Source organism: Lacerta agilis, chromosome 1 (genome assembly GCF_009819535.1).
Source record: "Lacerta agilis isolate rLacAgi1 chromosome 1, rLacAgi1.pri, whole genome shotgun sequence".
NCBI lineage: Eukaryota > Metazoa > Chordata > Lepidosauria > Squamata > Lacertidae > Lacerta > Lacerta agilis.
Genome location: NC_046312.1, coordinates 16146626 through 16164118, shown reverse-complemented (window position 1 = coordinate 16164118; position 17493 = coordinate 16146626). Strand labels below are relative to the sequence as shown.

General features: G+C 43.4%; 1 protein-coding gene across 11 annotated transcripts in view; it reads left to right on the top strand.

The window, feature by feature from the left end:
• Positions 1-17493, top strand: part of EVL (Enah/Vasp-like) — a 146687-nt gene that overhangs the window by 83457 nt on the left and 45737 nt on the right. For all 11 annotated transcript variants that reach the window (XM_033139869.1, XM_033139849.1, XM_033139840.1 and 8 more), the window contains exon 3: positions 1740-1920. In XM_033139869.1, the coding sequence (XP_032995760.1) occupies positions 1740-1920 (181 nt within the window). The remainder of the gene's footprint in view (positions 1-1739; positions 1921-17493) is intronic.

The window sequence follows — 17493 nt, the reverse complement described above, 5'->3', positions numbered from 1 at the left end:
GATTGGCTGGAAAGAGCCCCCACCCCACCCCAAATCTTTCTATTTGTATAATAGAGACGAAATCAGTATTTTAAAACCCAGAGAAGTGTCTTCATCTGATTACAGTAGAATGAAGGGAGAGCTTTGGGGCTTTAAATTGGAATCGCTGAGTGTGTATTTTTAAATCTGCCGTTTCATTGGCTCCGACTACTTAAGCCCCCCCCCCCCCGGTTCTGATAATCTTACATGTGTGACCTCATCGTAGTTCACGAGCTTTGTATATTTGCGGTGGCTCCCAATTTTTATTGTACGCTATATGACTCGGAACGGGTGGGTGCAATTTGCCACGGTCAATATTGTCATTACGGGCGAAGCGGAATAGGAGCCTGTTCTGCATATTTATTTATTTGTTTCATAAAATTTGTACACCGCTTGATTGTAGAAAAAAACCTCAAAAGTAGTTTGCGGGCTCTCTGTACGTTAGTTTCCTGAGCAATACGGAACCTAAAGCATAGAACAGACTCCTCACTTCAGGCCTTCTGGGACCAATACATGGGGCCCATAATAAGCAAGGAATGGTTAAGCAAAATCTGGGGTGCTTCACAAAATGATTAAACTGACGAATAATTTTAGGGAGAGTTTTCTTTGTATTTTTAATGTTATAAACCTGTTAAATGTGTCTACTTACATCATTTTTTAACATGTGTATGTATCGCTTAAATATGAGAAAATGCAGTTTTTTTAAAAAATTCACGTTTAACTTTTATTTATTTATTAGATTTATATACTGCCCTTCATCCAAAGGTCTCAGGGCGGTTCACGAGATAAAAACGCAAGATAAAAAACACAAATAAATAGTTAAAACAAAAACAAGAAAACAGTCGCCCCTCCCTCTCACAAACACGTTTAAAAGGCTGAAGAATGTTAATCAGCCAGAGGCCCGGTTGAAGAGGAATATTTTTTTTCTGGTGCCTTAAAATTTATAACGAAGGCAGCAGCCGAACCTCCCTGGGGAGAGCATTCCCCAAATGGGGAGCCACGTCAGAAAAGGCCCGTTCTTGTGTTGCCTCTAGGAGCTCCATGGACCCCTTATGGAGGCGGCGCATGGGAAAGGGCCTCAAAGGATGAACACAGAGTCTGGGTCAGTTCATATGGGGAGAGGTGGTCCTCAAGGCCCCTTTAAGCAATAACCCAAAAAAAACCATTTACATGGGCAATAGCATGGAGAGAGAAAACAGGCTTCCCACTTCATGGAGGGTGGCTAGGCTGGGTCAACAGGGGTGTGATGAAGGAAATGGCAGCCCCACACATCACGTCCCCCACAACTGTATGAGGGCCTTAATGTGCGATTAGAGTGAGGGATAAAACTAACTTTCATTATGTCTTCTGCTGTTGTTGCTCTCCGATATAAAAGCACGGTAAAATATTAATTTTTCTCGAAGCTACTAACATGAGTTTGGCCAAACTGCGGGAGGCAGTGAAGGATAGGCGTGCCTGGCGTGCTCTGGTCCATGGGGTCACGAAGAGTCGGACACGACTGAACGACTGAACAACAACAAAATATTAATACAAGGAAGGGGGGAGAGGCAGGCCCCTTCCCTGCGACTTCTTTTACGTAACACCGATGGAAGAGGTTTCTAAAAAAGAAGAAAGAAAGACACTGTGTTCCTTTCCCCTCCTGCAGCAGTCGCTGATTTTCTCCCTTCCTTCCATTATTTCTTGTCCCTTTAGTATTCATCTTCCCCCACTTTATATTTCAGGTAGTGATCAATTATTCAATTGTGAAAGGACTAAAGTACAACCAGGCTACGCCGACATTCCATCAGTGGCGCGATGCGCGGCAGGTCTATGGGCTGAATTTCGCCAGCAAGGAGGAGGCGACCACGTTCTCAAACGCGATGCTGTTTGCCCTGAATATCATGAACTCTCTGCAAGATGGAGGTAAGCAAGGCTGGCAGTCAGCTGCCTCCCTTTTCCTCTTCTTTCTACCTGTCTGCCTTCTTGCCGTAACGGTGCTTTGCTGGACATCTTTTTTTTTTTTTTTTTTTTTTTTTTTTGCTGCGTTCTTAGCAAGTAAGGGTGTAGAAGATGGGCACCTTGGTTATTGGAGTACATTTTAAAATGTGCATTCCACCCCATTCTGGGGCATGCTTGTAAGATTCCAGAAGATTTCAGGTTGGCGCAGCTCGAATAGCTTAAAACCTGCTGTGGAGGGTGCGCACACTTCCGTTACGCAATTGTGGTGCAGTTTGCAGTGCTGTGGTTAAAGTCAGTCTCACCATGTGAATGGCAAAGCCAAGCGGCTGCTCTTTGCCCAATGCATTCATTTCCCTTTCGCCCAAACATAAAGGGGAAACTTCAGGCTGCCATTGAAACAATAACCAAGGCATTTACTCCTTTCACAGACAAAAGCAGGGCTGTGGGACAGTTATGGCAGCTTGCCAACCCCTTTCATGTTATATTTCTCTTCGGGGTTTGTATGAAATGACTTGGTTATTGCCTTTGACATGTGTGCTCCAGAGCTGTAAATCCATTGCACAAACTTTTATTACAATATCTGACCACCCGAGATGGGGGTCCGTTTGTGCGGCAAAAAAAGCAAAACTTCTGGGCAATAGAATTCTGCTGTCCCCAGTATGAGAGTCTAAAAGATAACACACACACACACACAGAGTTTTGCAGGGCTGATGTGCAGTTATATATGAACAGCATGGAAGGCTTCACATCTTGGCTAACCACTTCAGCTGCAGCCAAAAACAGCATCCTTGGACACTTGGAGTCGAAGAGATTCTTGCTGTGAACATGATCTTTAAGCTGTTCCATTTTTCCAATAAAAACTGCACATACCTCTGGCAGCTGTTTCATCCACAGGGGGGAAATACCTCCTGTGTGGAAAACTGCAACCTGGGCTGGCAGTTTTAGTTAGTAAAACAGTACAGAGGGAAAGTATAAAATGCCCTGTCCTCCATTGCTGCAAGGATATTTCCTGCAATTCATTTGTTTTAAATGCACACAACGCTGGGGGGGGGGCACAGTAATGGTCCTTGTTACTTACAAAGCTGAATGCAAAGTTTGGGTGACTCAAGTGCTGCTGTGTGACTTCAGGTGCTGATTGTAGGATGATTTGTTTACAAAGGAACAGTCTGATCATAATTAGTGTTGGGGAGAAATGTGGTTAAGTTCATACCTTACTTAAGTAACGATTCCCAAAGCAATATCCTTTGAAATTTGCATTTTTCTGAATTTTGCAGGGCAGTTCTCTAGCCAAGCTATGTGCACAAGAATGCATATTTGTATATATGTAAATGTATACTGTATATTGGTGAAAGTAGCATAGAAAAGTGCGTGATATTAAGGAAAATGGCTTGCAAAAAATACAGATATTGGGCAAAATAACATACATAAAATTGTATATTAGGAGAAATTCACGTTAGGAGAATTTTAATAAGGACTTTGAAAAAATGCAAAGATGTGGAGAATTATGGAGAACTGAAATTCAGACTGGAAAAATGAGGAGCAGCAAGCAACTGGAATTGACATCTCTAATCATAGTCTTTATTACTTAATTTATTTCGAGTTGCTTTCCAGGGTGCCTTGTTTGTCTTCTTTCTCATGACATTTCAGTAGTTAATTCTGAAAACTAAAATTGAGCTCGCTTGCTCTCTCGCTCTTTATAAATGTATCATCTTTACTGGTATTCTATGTCTGTTGAGCAGCATGAAAAATGCAAAGCTTAGATAGATATTTAGCCTAAAAAAAATTAAGCATGCTAATTTGGAAGCCAAGCGCCAATTAAATCAGTAGGACCCAGGTTGCAGTAAACTTGTTTAGGTCTGTAGCTTTTATGAACCTCATGAAAGTTTATATGTTAAAGCCAAGGCTCAGGTTTCCCCAAGTCTATTTACACTTGGCTGCAAACATTGACCCAGCTGCCTCCCACAGTGGAAGAGCCTATGTACAGTATGTGGCGTCTAGTAACATGACCCTGTAAGCCCCAAAGTCTTACATTCTGGACATCGGCATACGCTCTTAAATGCTATGTAGACTATATTAAAGGTTCTGTATCATGTGTCCAGGTGATTGGCTGCGGGAAGTTTGTGCCACAGGCATAAGAAGACTGGCAGAAGGTTAACTCAGGTAGCTGCAGTAGCTGCAGTTAAGTTCCCACGTCTCCTCCATAGGTTTTGGAGAGGATCCCATATCATATGTGCCAGCCACTTACAGTGCAATGCTGGCACACTGCCCATTCTGTCCTTGCAAGAACCCTGCAAGATGGTAGATTGAGAGGGATCGGATTGGCTGGTCCAAGCAGTGCCATATCTAACCATAGCTGTTCTTGGTGCACATCATAGATATTGTGTGCCTCCTATTGCCGTTGGTGTATAAACTATGAGCAGTCAAACTAAAAATGAGGATTGAAGGACAGTCTTGTTTGTTTTTTTAATGGGTAATCATAATATGCACAAACTCTTTAAATGTTCCTCTTCAAGCAGGCCTTTGCCTGATTGACATCCCATGCCCTTTTAAATGTGTTGTGGGAGGGGGAATTATTGGTTTGTTGTTCTTATTTTGTTATGTATGTTGCGGTTTTTATATTGTAATTTTGTGTTGTGAACCATCCTGAGATCTACAGATGAAGGACGGTATACAAATTTAATCAAGAAAAATAACAATGTTATAGAAATAGGGAGTGATCTCCCTAAACACTAGGAACGAGTAAATACTAGGATTTTGATAGGGATATGGATTAAAAAAAAACTAACTGCAGAGCTGTGCCAGATAGCGAATTCCTGGGCTGCCTTATGCAAACCAGCCTGGCTGGCTGAGCGAAGAGCAGACCTGTTGGTATTACAATAGAGAGCCATTGAGGACCCTCAACGGCCTTGTTGTCAACAAGGCAACAAGGAACTTCTTGTCTCAGGTGTGGCCCAGAGACTGGAGATTTGGAAGCCTGCCAGGGTCACTGCTCTGGTGGAGAGCAAGATGCTTCTGGGAAGGAGAAGGAGGAAATAGGGGGGAGATCCATCTTGGAGAGGGAGACGAGAGGGTCTCCTACACTGCTATGGACCATGCAGTAAGATGTGGACTTCCTCCATGCAAACTGAAGATGTAAATAGGCGAATAAACCCTGTTTCTTAAAGCACAACAGTTTCAACTGTGTCTTCTATTCTCCAAAGGGAGACAGACCCTGTGTGTGTGCACAATAAAAACCATAATCTTTGTTTCACATCAATGATAACAGCTAGTCAGACACAACACAGAGAGATTGGGAGCCTTAGCTACACCCCTGGGTCCAGGGTCACCCACAGGGTGCCATGACAGAGAAGGGATTTGAACTTTGGCTTCCAAGATCGAAGTCTGATACGCCACACTGGACCCTTCGCGAACTCCCCCAAACATGGAAGTTTATATAGTTAGGACTGTGAGCTTGGAAGTACCACGTCTATTGCTTTCAAAATAATTATTGTCTTTTGAAAGGAGGAAGGCGCTTAACAGCTCTTTGTTCGTAAACCAGAGTGTCGTTTCAGAGCGCCGTAAGCCTCTTTGTGAGGGCAGCGTGCCCTGAAAGGCATGTTTAAGAATCTTTTTAATAAATAAACAAACTGCAGGCAAGCTATAATTTAAGAACAGACAGCTTGCCCCCTAATATTCCCTACAAGGAAAGGTTCCAGAAGCATAGCCGTGCTGAGTCTGAAGCAGCAAAACCCAAAAGGGATCTAGTTGCACATTAAAGGGTTTCTTCTGGCATCTTGCTTTTGTAGAGAGTCCTCAACTGGCAGATGTAACAGCACAGAAACAAGCATGTCCACACAGAGAGACACATATTTTTATGAGAGAAAAGCAGTCTTAGAACTCCTGCCTGTATCCCATCATTACTGAATCGAAGCCTGGGAACTGTAGTTTCTTAAGGGTGCTGGGAATTCTGGTTCTGTGATGGGTAATTCTGGTTTGTGGTTTTGAGGTGAGGGCAGAGAAATTGCTCAAAATGTGCTTAAAATGTATGGTCTGTGTGCAAAGACAAAGTTTTTACTTTGTTACGTTGAATGTGAATTCCAGGTAGGAGTTTCATTACGGGTCCTTATTGTGATTCTCAAAACCAGTTTCTTTGAGTTAAATACAAAGTTCTTTCACAAATGCATAGACATACATTTCTCTCCCCCCCCACGCCCCCGTTTTCCTAGAAAAGAGGGGTGAGTGCTGTCTAAAAGAAATGGAAATGCAACCTACAAAGTAAGCTGCAATGTTGGCAGTTCAACATAACACTGGAGAAAAAGCAAACACATCAAATTGGTGTCTTGAGTTTCTTGGAATATTCTTGGGTGTCCTATTTTTAACATTGGTTTGTTTCATAAAACTGGCTTGTCCACCCATAATGTTTAGGCATTTGCGAGGCCTACAGTAGTTCAGTCAAGTGTTTGGCATCATCACTCTGCCTGCTTACTTAAATTCAAACACCCACTTGTATGACCTAAATTAATCAGTTGGGTGGACTGGGATAGCGGGAGGAATTCTTAGCACTCAGCGTGCTTTCAACAGAGCCTGTTTGTTTTAACCGCAGAGGAACTTTTTGGAAACTGCGTGTGCTTAGGGTGACACGCCAGCCTTAAATTTAGAATGCTAAAAAGAGGGCAGCGCTGCACAGTTTTTCAGTGACTGAAAACGTCTCTGTCAGTTTTTAGCTTTTTAAAATTACAGGCATCATAGGCTTACAGTTTTCTCCAAAATAATAGCCGTGCAATGGGAATGCCTTAAATTAGTTTGTTGTGCCATGGATATGCTATCTTTTTTATTTTTACGTTCCACCTCAGAACAAAGCCTGTGTTTCGTTAGCTCATGTCCAATATGAAACGATTTAGGCTGTTAAAATAAAGCTCGCCGTAAATTAAAGCAACATAATAATTTTGCCCTGCTTGTGGGCTTCCCATTGCGACGTCTGGTTTGCCACTGTGAGAACAGGATGCTTGAGTAGATAATCCAGCTGGCATGATCCAGCAGAGCTCTTCTGATGTTCCTATCCAAGGGTCTTCTTGCTAGACAATTTTACTGGGGTTTGCTTGCTGGCCTGTACTGAGGGCAGGGGGGGAGATTGTAAGCCCAGGGCTTGTTTTTCTTTCCCAACACAGTGTAATGTTATGGTATTCAACCTGGAGGTCACAGAAATCCTAAGGAAAAGGCCCTGGGGTTTTTTTCTTGTTGCGTGACAGCGTTCCTGTTAAAAAAGAAACTTGTTTATTCCAAGCAAAAACCTTCCTGTCTGCTCAAACATATAATCATAGAATTCAGGCTGTTTTGTGGGTGAAAGGGATTAAGACACATACCATGAATTTAGGTTTGCACAATTAACGTAGATTGAAGTGGATTAGTGCTGCAGATCCACTTAAAAATAAAATAAACAAGACTTTTTGCAGTTAGGAAAGTGACAAGGAAATCCTTTTTTTAAAACTGCAGGTTGAAAGAATGATTGATGGGGTGGTGAGTAAACACCCTACGAGTAAATCAAAAAAGATTATTCAGTAAAGACCAGATATAGTTTAAACCCTCTATAAGTTTTGCAAAAGCAAATTAGGGTGAATACTCAAGAAACACATTAAGTGGACAAACCCTATATCAAGGATTGTTTTATGTAGGGTTGACAGTGGTCAAAACTCCAGGAAGTCTCTCAATTTTTATTTGAGCTCTGTGTGTATCAATCTGCAGCTTTGTCCTAAATAGAACATATTTTTGATGTGAATCTAGAAAATCCAAGATCGATTCCCACCCCCCATGATGTCACCGTTTCCTTTTTTTATATTAACCATTCATTGAGAGGCATATGGAAATGTTACAATGCAGAGTGCGATCTAGAGACACCCTGTATTAGGCAGGCACCAGGAGTTTGATTTAAGAATATAAGAGCCCTGCTCTATCACAATTTCTACAATTATAACAGCAATCGAAGTGAATTCCCTTTAATGGCACTAATATCCCACTAACTGTATGAAAGCAGAGGGGATTTATTTTTTATTTTTGCTCTGCCTTCCTTATTTTTAATTGCAAACTTTCCCCTTAATTTCTTAGAATTCAGAAGAGATCTGGGTGGAATTGACTAGACCAGAGTATCTTTTGGTCTAGTTAATTTCAGCCATGACACAAGCTGTGCTTACCAGTTGTGCTGGTTCCACTTTCGAAGGGCTTACTTTGGCTTTTCCTTGAAGTGCCAAGGCAGTCTGCAAAACAAGACGTTGTGGTGAAACACAGGAAATAAAAGTACGCACCACAGGCGAAGCCCGGCTATGCAACATTGCCTCCAAGTGTCTGAAAAGCTTTAATATTTGCACAGTATTTAGTGGCAGTTTGGATGCAGTTAAGACAGGATGAAAGAGTTTTTTGCGAAAAGATCAAAACACTTATTAGCTGATGTCAGGAGCCAAATGATCACAAGCCAAGAATTTAGGGACATCAGAGGTTTTGTTTTTAAGCAAATGATTAATTCTAGCTTACTTTATTTGTGATAGTTCTCTTTTTGGCAGTGTTTACAAGTAGGCATCGTAACCAATAATACTAGAGAATCATGGCAGAAAATGAAATTTATGTATATTTAAAAAAGGGTAGCATGGAGGAGTGCAGCACAAAAGGAAAGAGAAATAAGGAAACCGAGAAACACAGACTTGCACAAAACCCAAGAAATACATGCAACAAAATCTTGCAGAATGGTACAATACCAGGTTCAGCATTAATAAACAATCCCCCTGAAATGTTTCTTGAATTTGAGTGGACAGATTCTCTTCCAGTTGCCTTTAGTCGTATGCGGCAGGGAATATTTACTTATTTTTATTTCGTAAAATTTATTATACCTCTTTATTGTAAGGAACCTTAAAGCAGTTTACAAAAAGATTAATAATAATTGGTAAAAAACAGTTAAAAGCAACTATTAAAACATTAAAAAAGATAAAAATTGATGAACTGAAAACTAAATACAAGTCCACATTCTACATATCTGGGCAAGCGAGTCTAAACAAAAATGTTTTTAGCAGGGGCCAAAAAGAGTACAATGAAGAAGGTTCCTGCTTGGTATCAATAGGCAGGGAGTTCCAAAGTTTAGGTGCTGGCACACTAAAAATATTACAATGCAGAATGGGTAATATGGGACACCTGTAACGGTTCCACAGATCAAATGTGGTCAAGTGGGTATATATGGGGTTAAGGTGAACACAACAGATAGTCTAGAATGTTCACTGTCCCTGCTTAGAAATGCAAAAGGAAAATAATTGTCACTTTGAAGCACTTTTTTAAAAATGTAATAGCTTTTAAGGAAGCTTCTTGAAGTTTTCACCACACTGACAAAAACCAAGGGTTTGTCTGTTTATCTAAGAGAGAGGGAAAGAATTAATAGGGTTTGAGTAAAGCCAGTGCAGAGAATAGATTAGTGTTGCCTTGAGATTGTCAGCATTGTGTAAGGGGATTTGATTGTATGCTGGAAATTTAGGTTTGCGGATTAAATAACTCTGGCACAACAAAACTTTAAAAAAAATTGACTCTTTGTGTTGGGAAATTGATGGGGGAATGCACTAAAAGTGTAGGACAAGCGATTGATGGGAAGACTGCTACTGATCAAACTTTGCATTAGTTAAAGGTAAAGGTACCCCAACAGTTAGGTCCAGTCGTGGACGACTCTGTGGTCCCATGGGTTACCCGAGAGGCGAGGTCCAAGTCTGGTCCGTGGTCCAAAGGTTCAACGTGGAGACAGTCCGATGTAGCCGAAGATGGGTGCAAGGCAGGGAGTCAGGCAAGGTCAGGAACAGGTACGCAGGCAGGAAACCAAGACAGGTCAGAAGCAGGAACACCGGCAGGATCGAGCAACCAACAATGTTGCTCCTGCAACCTGGGGTGGGGTCTGACCGCCTTTTATATTAGACAGGATAACGAACGGTCGGTCCCCATCCCCTGGCAACTCACCACCCCGTCTCGCCTGAAGGCGAGCACTCCTCCTGCGAGTACTCAGGTCTCTCCTTCTATCAGCCCTGAGTCTCTGCAGCTCAGGAGACGCTGGTGGGTTACTGGACCCAGGAGCCGCCTCAGCCGGTAGTGGGCCAGCTGCTGGTGACAACCCGGCTGATGGCAACGAGGTATTCCCCGCATCTGGAACCAGGGCAGGCTCAGGCCCCAGATTCGGCTCAGCTGCTGCTTGTTGCAGGGGAGGTTGTGTAGACTGAGGATCCTCAGAATCAGGCCCCACACTTGGTTCAGCTGATGTCCGAGGCAGAGGATCTGGTGCAGGCTGAGACACCTCCGGTTCCGAGTCCGATTCCGAGTCCCAGGCCATCACAGACTCTGGGGTTGCGGTGGTCATCTCGCTCTATAGGCCGAGGGAGCCGGTGTTTGTCCGCAGACAGCTTCCGGGTCATGTGGCCAGCATGACTCAGCCGCTTTTGGTGAACCAGAGCAGTGCACGGAAACACCGTTTACCTTCTTACCGGAGCGGTACCTATTTATCTACTTGTACTTTGATGTGCTTTCGAACTGCTAGGTGGGCAGGAGTAGGGACTGAGCAATGGAAGCTCACCCCGTCGCGGGGATTTGAACCGCCGACCTTCCAATCGGCAAGCCCTAGGCTCTGTGGTTTAGACCACAGCGCCACCCGCCTCCCTGCTATGCATTAGTTAGGAGACTTTAAAGACCTCCACACAAACAAATCAGAATGAATGCTCCTTGTTATATAATGTCTCCACGAATAGCTCAGCTGGTAGAGCAAAAGGCACTTAATTTCAGGGTTGTGGGTTCGAGCCCCACGTCGGGCAAAAGTTCCCTGCATTTCAAGGGGTTGAACTGGGTGACCCCTGTGTTCCTTCCAACTCTATGATTATCTGAAATTAGAATGAAGAACAGGCATTGTATAACCTCCATGTCTATTAAGGTTGTCAGCTCAGACATTCTCCCCAGAGGGCTATGTAAGACCGACGGTTTTAAATGTCACTGAGAGGTCAAGGAGAAGAAACAGGGACACACACATACACACCTGTCCCAACATAGATAATAATACAGGGCGACCAAGGCAGCCTTACTGCCCACACCAGGCCTGAAATGGATCTAGAAAATCAGTCTCATCCAAGAGTGTTTGGAGTTGCACCTTAATATAATTCCATGTGTGACTCTCCATCACACCTTGCAACAAAAAGCTTGAAAGTTCCTTCTTTATAGTCAACTTTAGCCACTTACACATGGCCCAAAAGGGGCATATTTATTATCCCCCCTCCCAAAAAGGGCACAGGTTTGCATAGAATTAGAATTTTGTTCAGTCGTTCAGTCGTGTCCGACTCTTCATGACCCCATGGACCAGAGCACGCTAGGCACCCCTGTACAAAGAATTAGCATGTGCTGATTTCATTGTTGTTGTTGTTTAGTTGTTCAGTCGTGTCCGACTCTTTGTGACCCCATGGACCAAAGCACGCCAGGCACCCCTGTCTTCCACTGCCTCCTGCAGTTTGGTCAAACTCATGTTGGTAGCCTCGAGAACACTGTCCAACCATCTCATCCTCTGTCGTCCCCTTCTCCTTGTGCCCTCAATCTTTCCCAGCACCAGGGTCTTTTCTTCTCATTAGGTGGCCAAAGTATTGGAGCCTCAGCTTCAGGATCTGTCCTTCCAGTGAGCACTCAGGGCTGATTTCCTTCAGAATGGATAGGTTTGATCTTCTTGCAGTCCATGGGACTCTCCGTGAATTTAGAAATAAATACGTACTGTAATTTAAATAGAAACACAGCGCATCTTGCGATAATTGGGAAGACAGGTGTGTCAACTCAGCCTGTACTCCAGGTGTAAACTGTTGGTGGGCAACTTCAAGGTCCATTTGCTCGCCCTTCTTAGAGTTCCTGATCCTTGGACAGGACAGCCTTCAAATAGAGGAGTGTCCTCTGCAAAGCAGGGCTGCATGGCCACCCTAAATTCAGTAGTCTTCCTCTCTTACTTTAGTAGCATATTCAGAAGGGGTGACAGAATCATCTTGGGGGTTCTAGTTCTTGAAACGCATTTGGAAGAGTTGCCTAAGCCTCTTTTCAAAGCATGTAGCACATTCGGGAATGAACGAATAGCAGGCCTCCCTGGCTGTTATCTACAGTTTAATCTGATCTGCTGAGTTTCTGAGTTACATCTTTGGCTCAGCCTGTGGGAAGCTCGCTTGTGCATTCATAAGATGTGTAATTTCCTTCAGCCAAGAGGGATTGTTCTCACTAATAGGCTTGATTTTCAAATCCACTTCAGTTTTATCTCGGCTTCCTATTGGCCTGATTTCAACAGCAGCACTTTGATAATCAATATCTTCTGTTGCTCTCTAGGAAGAGATGACTTCATTCCATTTAGGCATGAGAATGAGTCAAAAACAATAAATGATAATGCCCCCCCTTTTTTTGGTTTACTTTCCTTTTGTCTCTGTGCCATGAATCAATGGCTTTCTGCCCCTTATTTGTTCCTATAATTGAAATTTCCTGACTTTCAGTAGGTTGAATTAGTTCTTGTTACTCCTTCTGTAAGTTGACATGATACCTACCACAGTACCCTGGTGGGGAGGGGAGAGAACCCCACTTTAAAACTAGGTTTCCCATAGTGGTGTGGAGAAGGTTGTGACCATACACCCTGCAAACCAATTCTTCCTAGTTGCTGAAGAGATATGGCAACCCAGGTTCTCAGAACAATCTGCTGCTGAATGCCGAATGGTAACACACCTGAATGCCAGAGTTTGTTGCAAGCCATATATTATTCAGCTGCTAATGGCTTGATATGTTTTTGTTGTTGTTGTTTTTAAAAAAAGCATGAAAATTTCTACAATAACAGTTGTTCAGCTCAGTGGCAGACATGTACAATGGCAAGTTATGTTGCTGAAATAGGATCTGGAATACATTTAGCCAGTATTCAGTTGATGAAAGTTGTCTATTTTAGAATCTTAGGTGCCAGCAAGACAAACTGACCTGTCATGAATGCATTTTTTGGCTATCATTTGACAACCCTGTTACTGACTTCTGCCAGGCTGGAACTTGTGACTCAGGAATGAAAAGCTTCCTACCCTATTGCTCATCGGCACAAATCTGGCTAGTGCTATTGCTTTCGGTATGGTGGTGTGTGTGTTTGGTATAGCATGCTCATTTGCAGAGACAGGGGCCGTGTATATCTATTGCATCAATTAGGATGGAACAAACGAAGCAATTGTCCCCCCGTTCTGCACCAAATGGGCAGAATTAAAACATGCTTAACTCTCTCCTACTGAAAGCAATGGGATATGAATGTGTTTCATATTTTCCTGGATCTTGCCTGTTGTCGTTTTTCTAACTGCTGCCTTTATTCCATTCTAGCTGAAGCAATATTTGCTTTACTGGCTGATATGTTGATTGGGGATGCGTAAGCGGTACTTAATTAATCATTCACATTAGTCTTAAAGCACATGATTTCCCCCCAAAATATCCTTTGAACCTCATGCAGTGCTACAGTTCCCAGGATCTTTTAGGGAAAGCCATGTGCTATGGGACACGGGTGGCGCTGTAGTCTAAACCACAGAGCCTAGGGCTTGCCGACCAGAAGGTCAGCAGTTCGAATCCCTGTGACGGGGTGAGCTCCCATTGCTCGGTCCCTGCACCTGCCAACCTAGCAGTTCGAAAGCACGCCAAAGTGCAAGTAGATAAATAGGTACCGCTCCGGCGGGAAGATAAACAGTGTTTCCGTGCACTGCTCTGGTTTGCCAGAAGAGGCTTAGTCATGCTGGCCACATGACCCGGAAGCTGTACGCCAGCTCCCTTGGCCAGTAAAGCGAGATGAGCGCCGCAACTCCAGAATTGTCCGCGACTGGACCTAATGGTCAGGGGTACCTTTACCTTTACCTTTATGTGCTTTAAATGTGCTATAAATGCCCTACTTACTACGGTGGAACAACTGCTTCGTGAAATGAACCCTCAGTATGTATAGCCTAGTGAATGACATTGATAGTTAAGCAAAGTTGAATAAATGCACGCAGGCCTTTAAAATGACCTTTGCTAACCTGATAACCTTTGGATGTTTTGGGCTGCAACTCTCATGGTTGGAAATGGCTGCTTCAAAGAACGAACCTTTAAGTGAGTGCGGCAGAATACGTGCAGAAAATGCAGGTGCTCTTCACAGTTGGAACTATACCGTACGTGCAGTATGCAGTGCCATTAACGTATCCAGGGTTTAAATGTGAGGGGTGCCACATTTGGGTAGGGCATCCACACACTGAAGTGTGAAGTATTGCTACCGCCCTATATAATTATACTGAACTCGTCTGAGCAGGGATATCTATATAGCTAAAACAGCACCATCCACACACAAGAGGGGAGGTGTCAGCAGGCTGTGGGGAAAATCTTTAGGAGGGGAGACCACCAAAATAGCACAATGAGGATTGGGCAGGTTCATCAGCCATGAAGTGCTGACTATTGGAGTGCACATTGTTGACTGGAACCCTGAGCAGGAGCACTTCATGTTGCAACATTTTGCTGCATGCCCCACAGGTGTTCATCGAAAGCACATGTGGATGAACTGATTGGAGTGCCTCATTAAAATGCATACCGGTATATTTCTCTCTCTGTGTGTGTACACACAAACACACATGTGTCTATACATATAACAGCATCCGGCTGTTAAACCAGATGGTTGGTAGTTCGAACCCGCCCAGGGACAGCTGTGAACAGGACTCCTGCGTTGTAGGGGGGTTGGACTAGATGACCCTCAGGATCTCTCCCAACTCTATGAGTCTATGCCTGCAATGCTGTTTCCTTGTAATTTCTTCATATTTTTGAAGCACATTGCCCCAAGTATTTTCTGACGAAGGGTAATTAGTTATGAAATTATTCGGTCTTACTGGTGCGAAGATGCCTGCAGGGAACCATGCTCCAAAAGAATTTGCACAGAGGGGACAGAGCGTGGTCATTGCTGTGTGCCAAGCATTGACTGAATCATCCCGCCCCTCCAGCATTTGCTTAAAAAACACACACACACCACCACCACCACCACCACCAACAACAACAACAACAACAACATCGAGACTGGGTTCTGGAATTACTCCAGCAGGAGCATGGAAGCCAATCTCCTTCCTGCCCCATTGAGATAATATTGAGTACAAACCCCATGGTTGGTCCCAGGGCACCCCAATTGGCTCTCCAGTGGCTCTCGCACTATCAAGGCGGATATTAAGAACCCCTCAAAGGCTAAGATCTAGTGAGGCCAATTCATATGCAGAAACACACGATTAAAGCGCCGTGATACCATTTTAAATGGTCGTGGCTGTTTCAGGATTCACAGTTGCAGCCCAAAAACTGAGAAGAATGTTCATCAAAAACTCTGATAGGCAATTTAATATAGAAACTTGTTTGTGCAGGTCTGTATTTTAAGATGATAGATAGATATGTGGCGTTTCACCCCTAAAGGTTCTCCAAGGGTTAACTTGGCCGGGAGGAGATTGACCAATGGGAGCTCTCCAGGCAATTAGAGTGTGGGAGGATGGCAGTTAGAGAGGATAGAAAAAGGCAGTTAGAGGTTGGAAGTGAGGCAGTTGAGTCAGAGTTAGAGGGGGATAGAGAGAGGGAGATTGTCGGGGTTTGGGTGCTGGAGCTCCTCGTGCACAGCCTTGGACTGGTTATGCACGAGGTACCAGTTGCGGGGAAAGCGGCCAGCGTTCCGCGTGCTTTTGAGCACGGTCGCCGGCCAAGCCTCACAATCTGAAGGAAGTTGAGTAAGCCAATTGATGACTCCGAAGGTGTGTGAGTTCCTAATTGCCTTCTTAATGAAAAGTCGCCTCGTGAAATAAAATATATACCCTGACTCTGAATAGACGGACCAACTTAAAGAAATTAAAATTTTTACTTTACTCCCCCTTTTAACCCCAAAGGAAGACAGACACCGGTTGTATCTTTAGTGGCTTCGGCAGAACCCGCATAGGCTCGTCCCCTAAGCTAAGTTCTCCTAAGCTTAAAGTCCCTGCGCGCCCAATCTTCCGCGAGGCTAGCTAAATAAAACTAAAACCGAAATATCTTCCGCGGGCCTAACCCTAGGCTAACCTAAAGGAACCTATCTAAAACTAAAACCGAATGATCTTCCGCGATCTAACTCTAACTAAAGAAAAACCCATCCAACCCGTCCAGCCCGCTCCCAATACCCTTAAACCAAACCCTGAACTTAAAAGAACGTCGACTGACTAAAACCAAAGAAACCAAGGAAAAACGTGCCTAATCGGGGGTGCCTCTGCCTTTTATTAAGGAACAAACGTGACATCATCATCAATGCCTCAACCAATAAAATCACTGTCGCTGCCCTCCAAAAGGGCGGGAAGCAAGTTTAACGCTCATTAACAACTTTGAACATGACCGGAACTATAAAATAAAGGCGGATTAATCTCATAAGTGAACCACACTATTCATTCATGCTTTCACTTTCGCTTTTGTGCGTAGTTATACCAAAAATAGATCTCGAAAAACCTCATTAAATAACTACATAAATATGAATCCATGGCGGATCCGTGAAACGTATTCCGACAGGAGATAGAGCTAATGAGCAGAGCTAGAGCAGGTTGAATAATTAACAGGAGGCATTAGCGATAGTTATTGGAATACTAGGTAGAGAGTTGAAATATACTTATCTGAATAACCATACTGTTACATTAAACGTTTTACCAAGTCATTTGAAACCATTACGCTTTGTACAAACAATAAAGATGTTTTATTTTTACCACAATCCGAATCTGAAGTGAGTTATTCATTGCCAGAGTGAATACTGGCTGGTGGCAGCGGAGATACCATATGTCGTTGGGGCAGTTACCAATAGACCGTTAAACGTCCAGGGGTGCTGCTCAGGTCTGAGAGAGTGACCGTGACAAGATAGATTAGATAGATAGATAGATAGATAGATAGATAGATAGATAGATAGATAGATAGATAGATAGATAGATGAATGATAGATCTGATATAGATATAGATCAATAGGTTATCACTGCATTTTTATGATGTTCCTATGTATATTTTGCACAGCAGGCGTGGAATATTTTTATCTCATTTTTTCATTGAAATGACTGGGGTGGCCGCAACAACAAATAAACTTTGAATTGAATTGTTACAGTCATGGCTTGGCGCTGTAGTTTGTTAAGGAGGCTGAGAGTTGTAGCAGACCCCTTTAAGCTCCTACAATTCCCAGGCTCCTGCAATCGATTCCTCAATCACAAATAATTCTGGAAATAATGTAGCTCTGTGAGGAAAGCGGTGGTCTCCTAAAAGCTCTCGGCACCCTTAACAAACTACAGGCCCCATAATTCTTTGAGGGAAGCTGCGGCTGTTTATAGTGGTATCGTCACAGTGCTTTGAATGTATGATATGAACGTACCCATGGCAGGCATTGTTAATTTGTGCCAGCAAGTTTTCGTGCAAAAACCAGGTGTTTTCAAAGCTCTAGTGATGCTTTCCCTCATGAACTCTGATTGATTTTGGAAGAGTCTTCTATCAATGACTCCGTGTGGATTTTATAATTTTCCTCTCGGCTGGTGAATTACA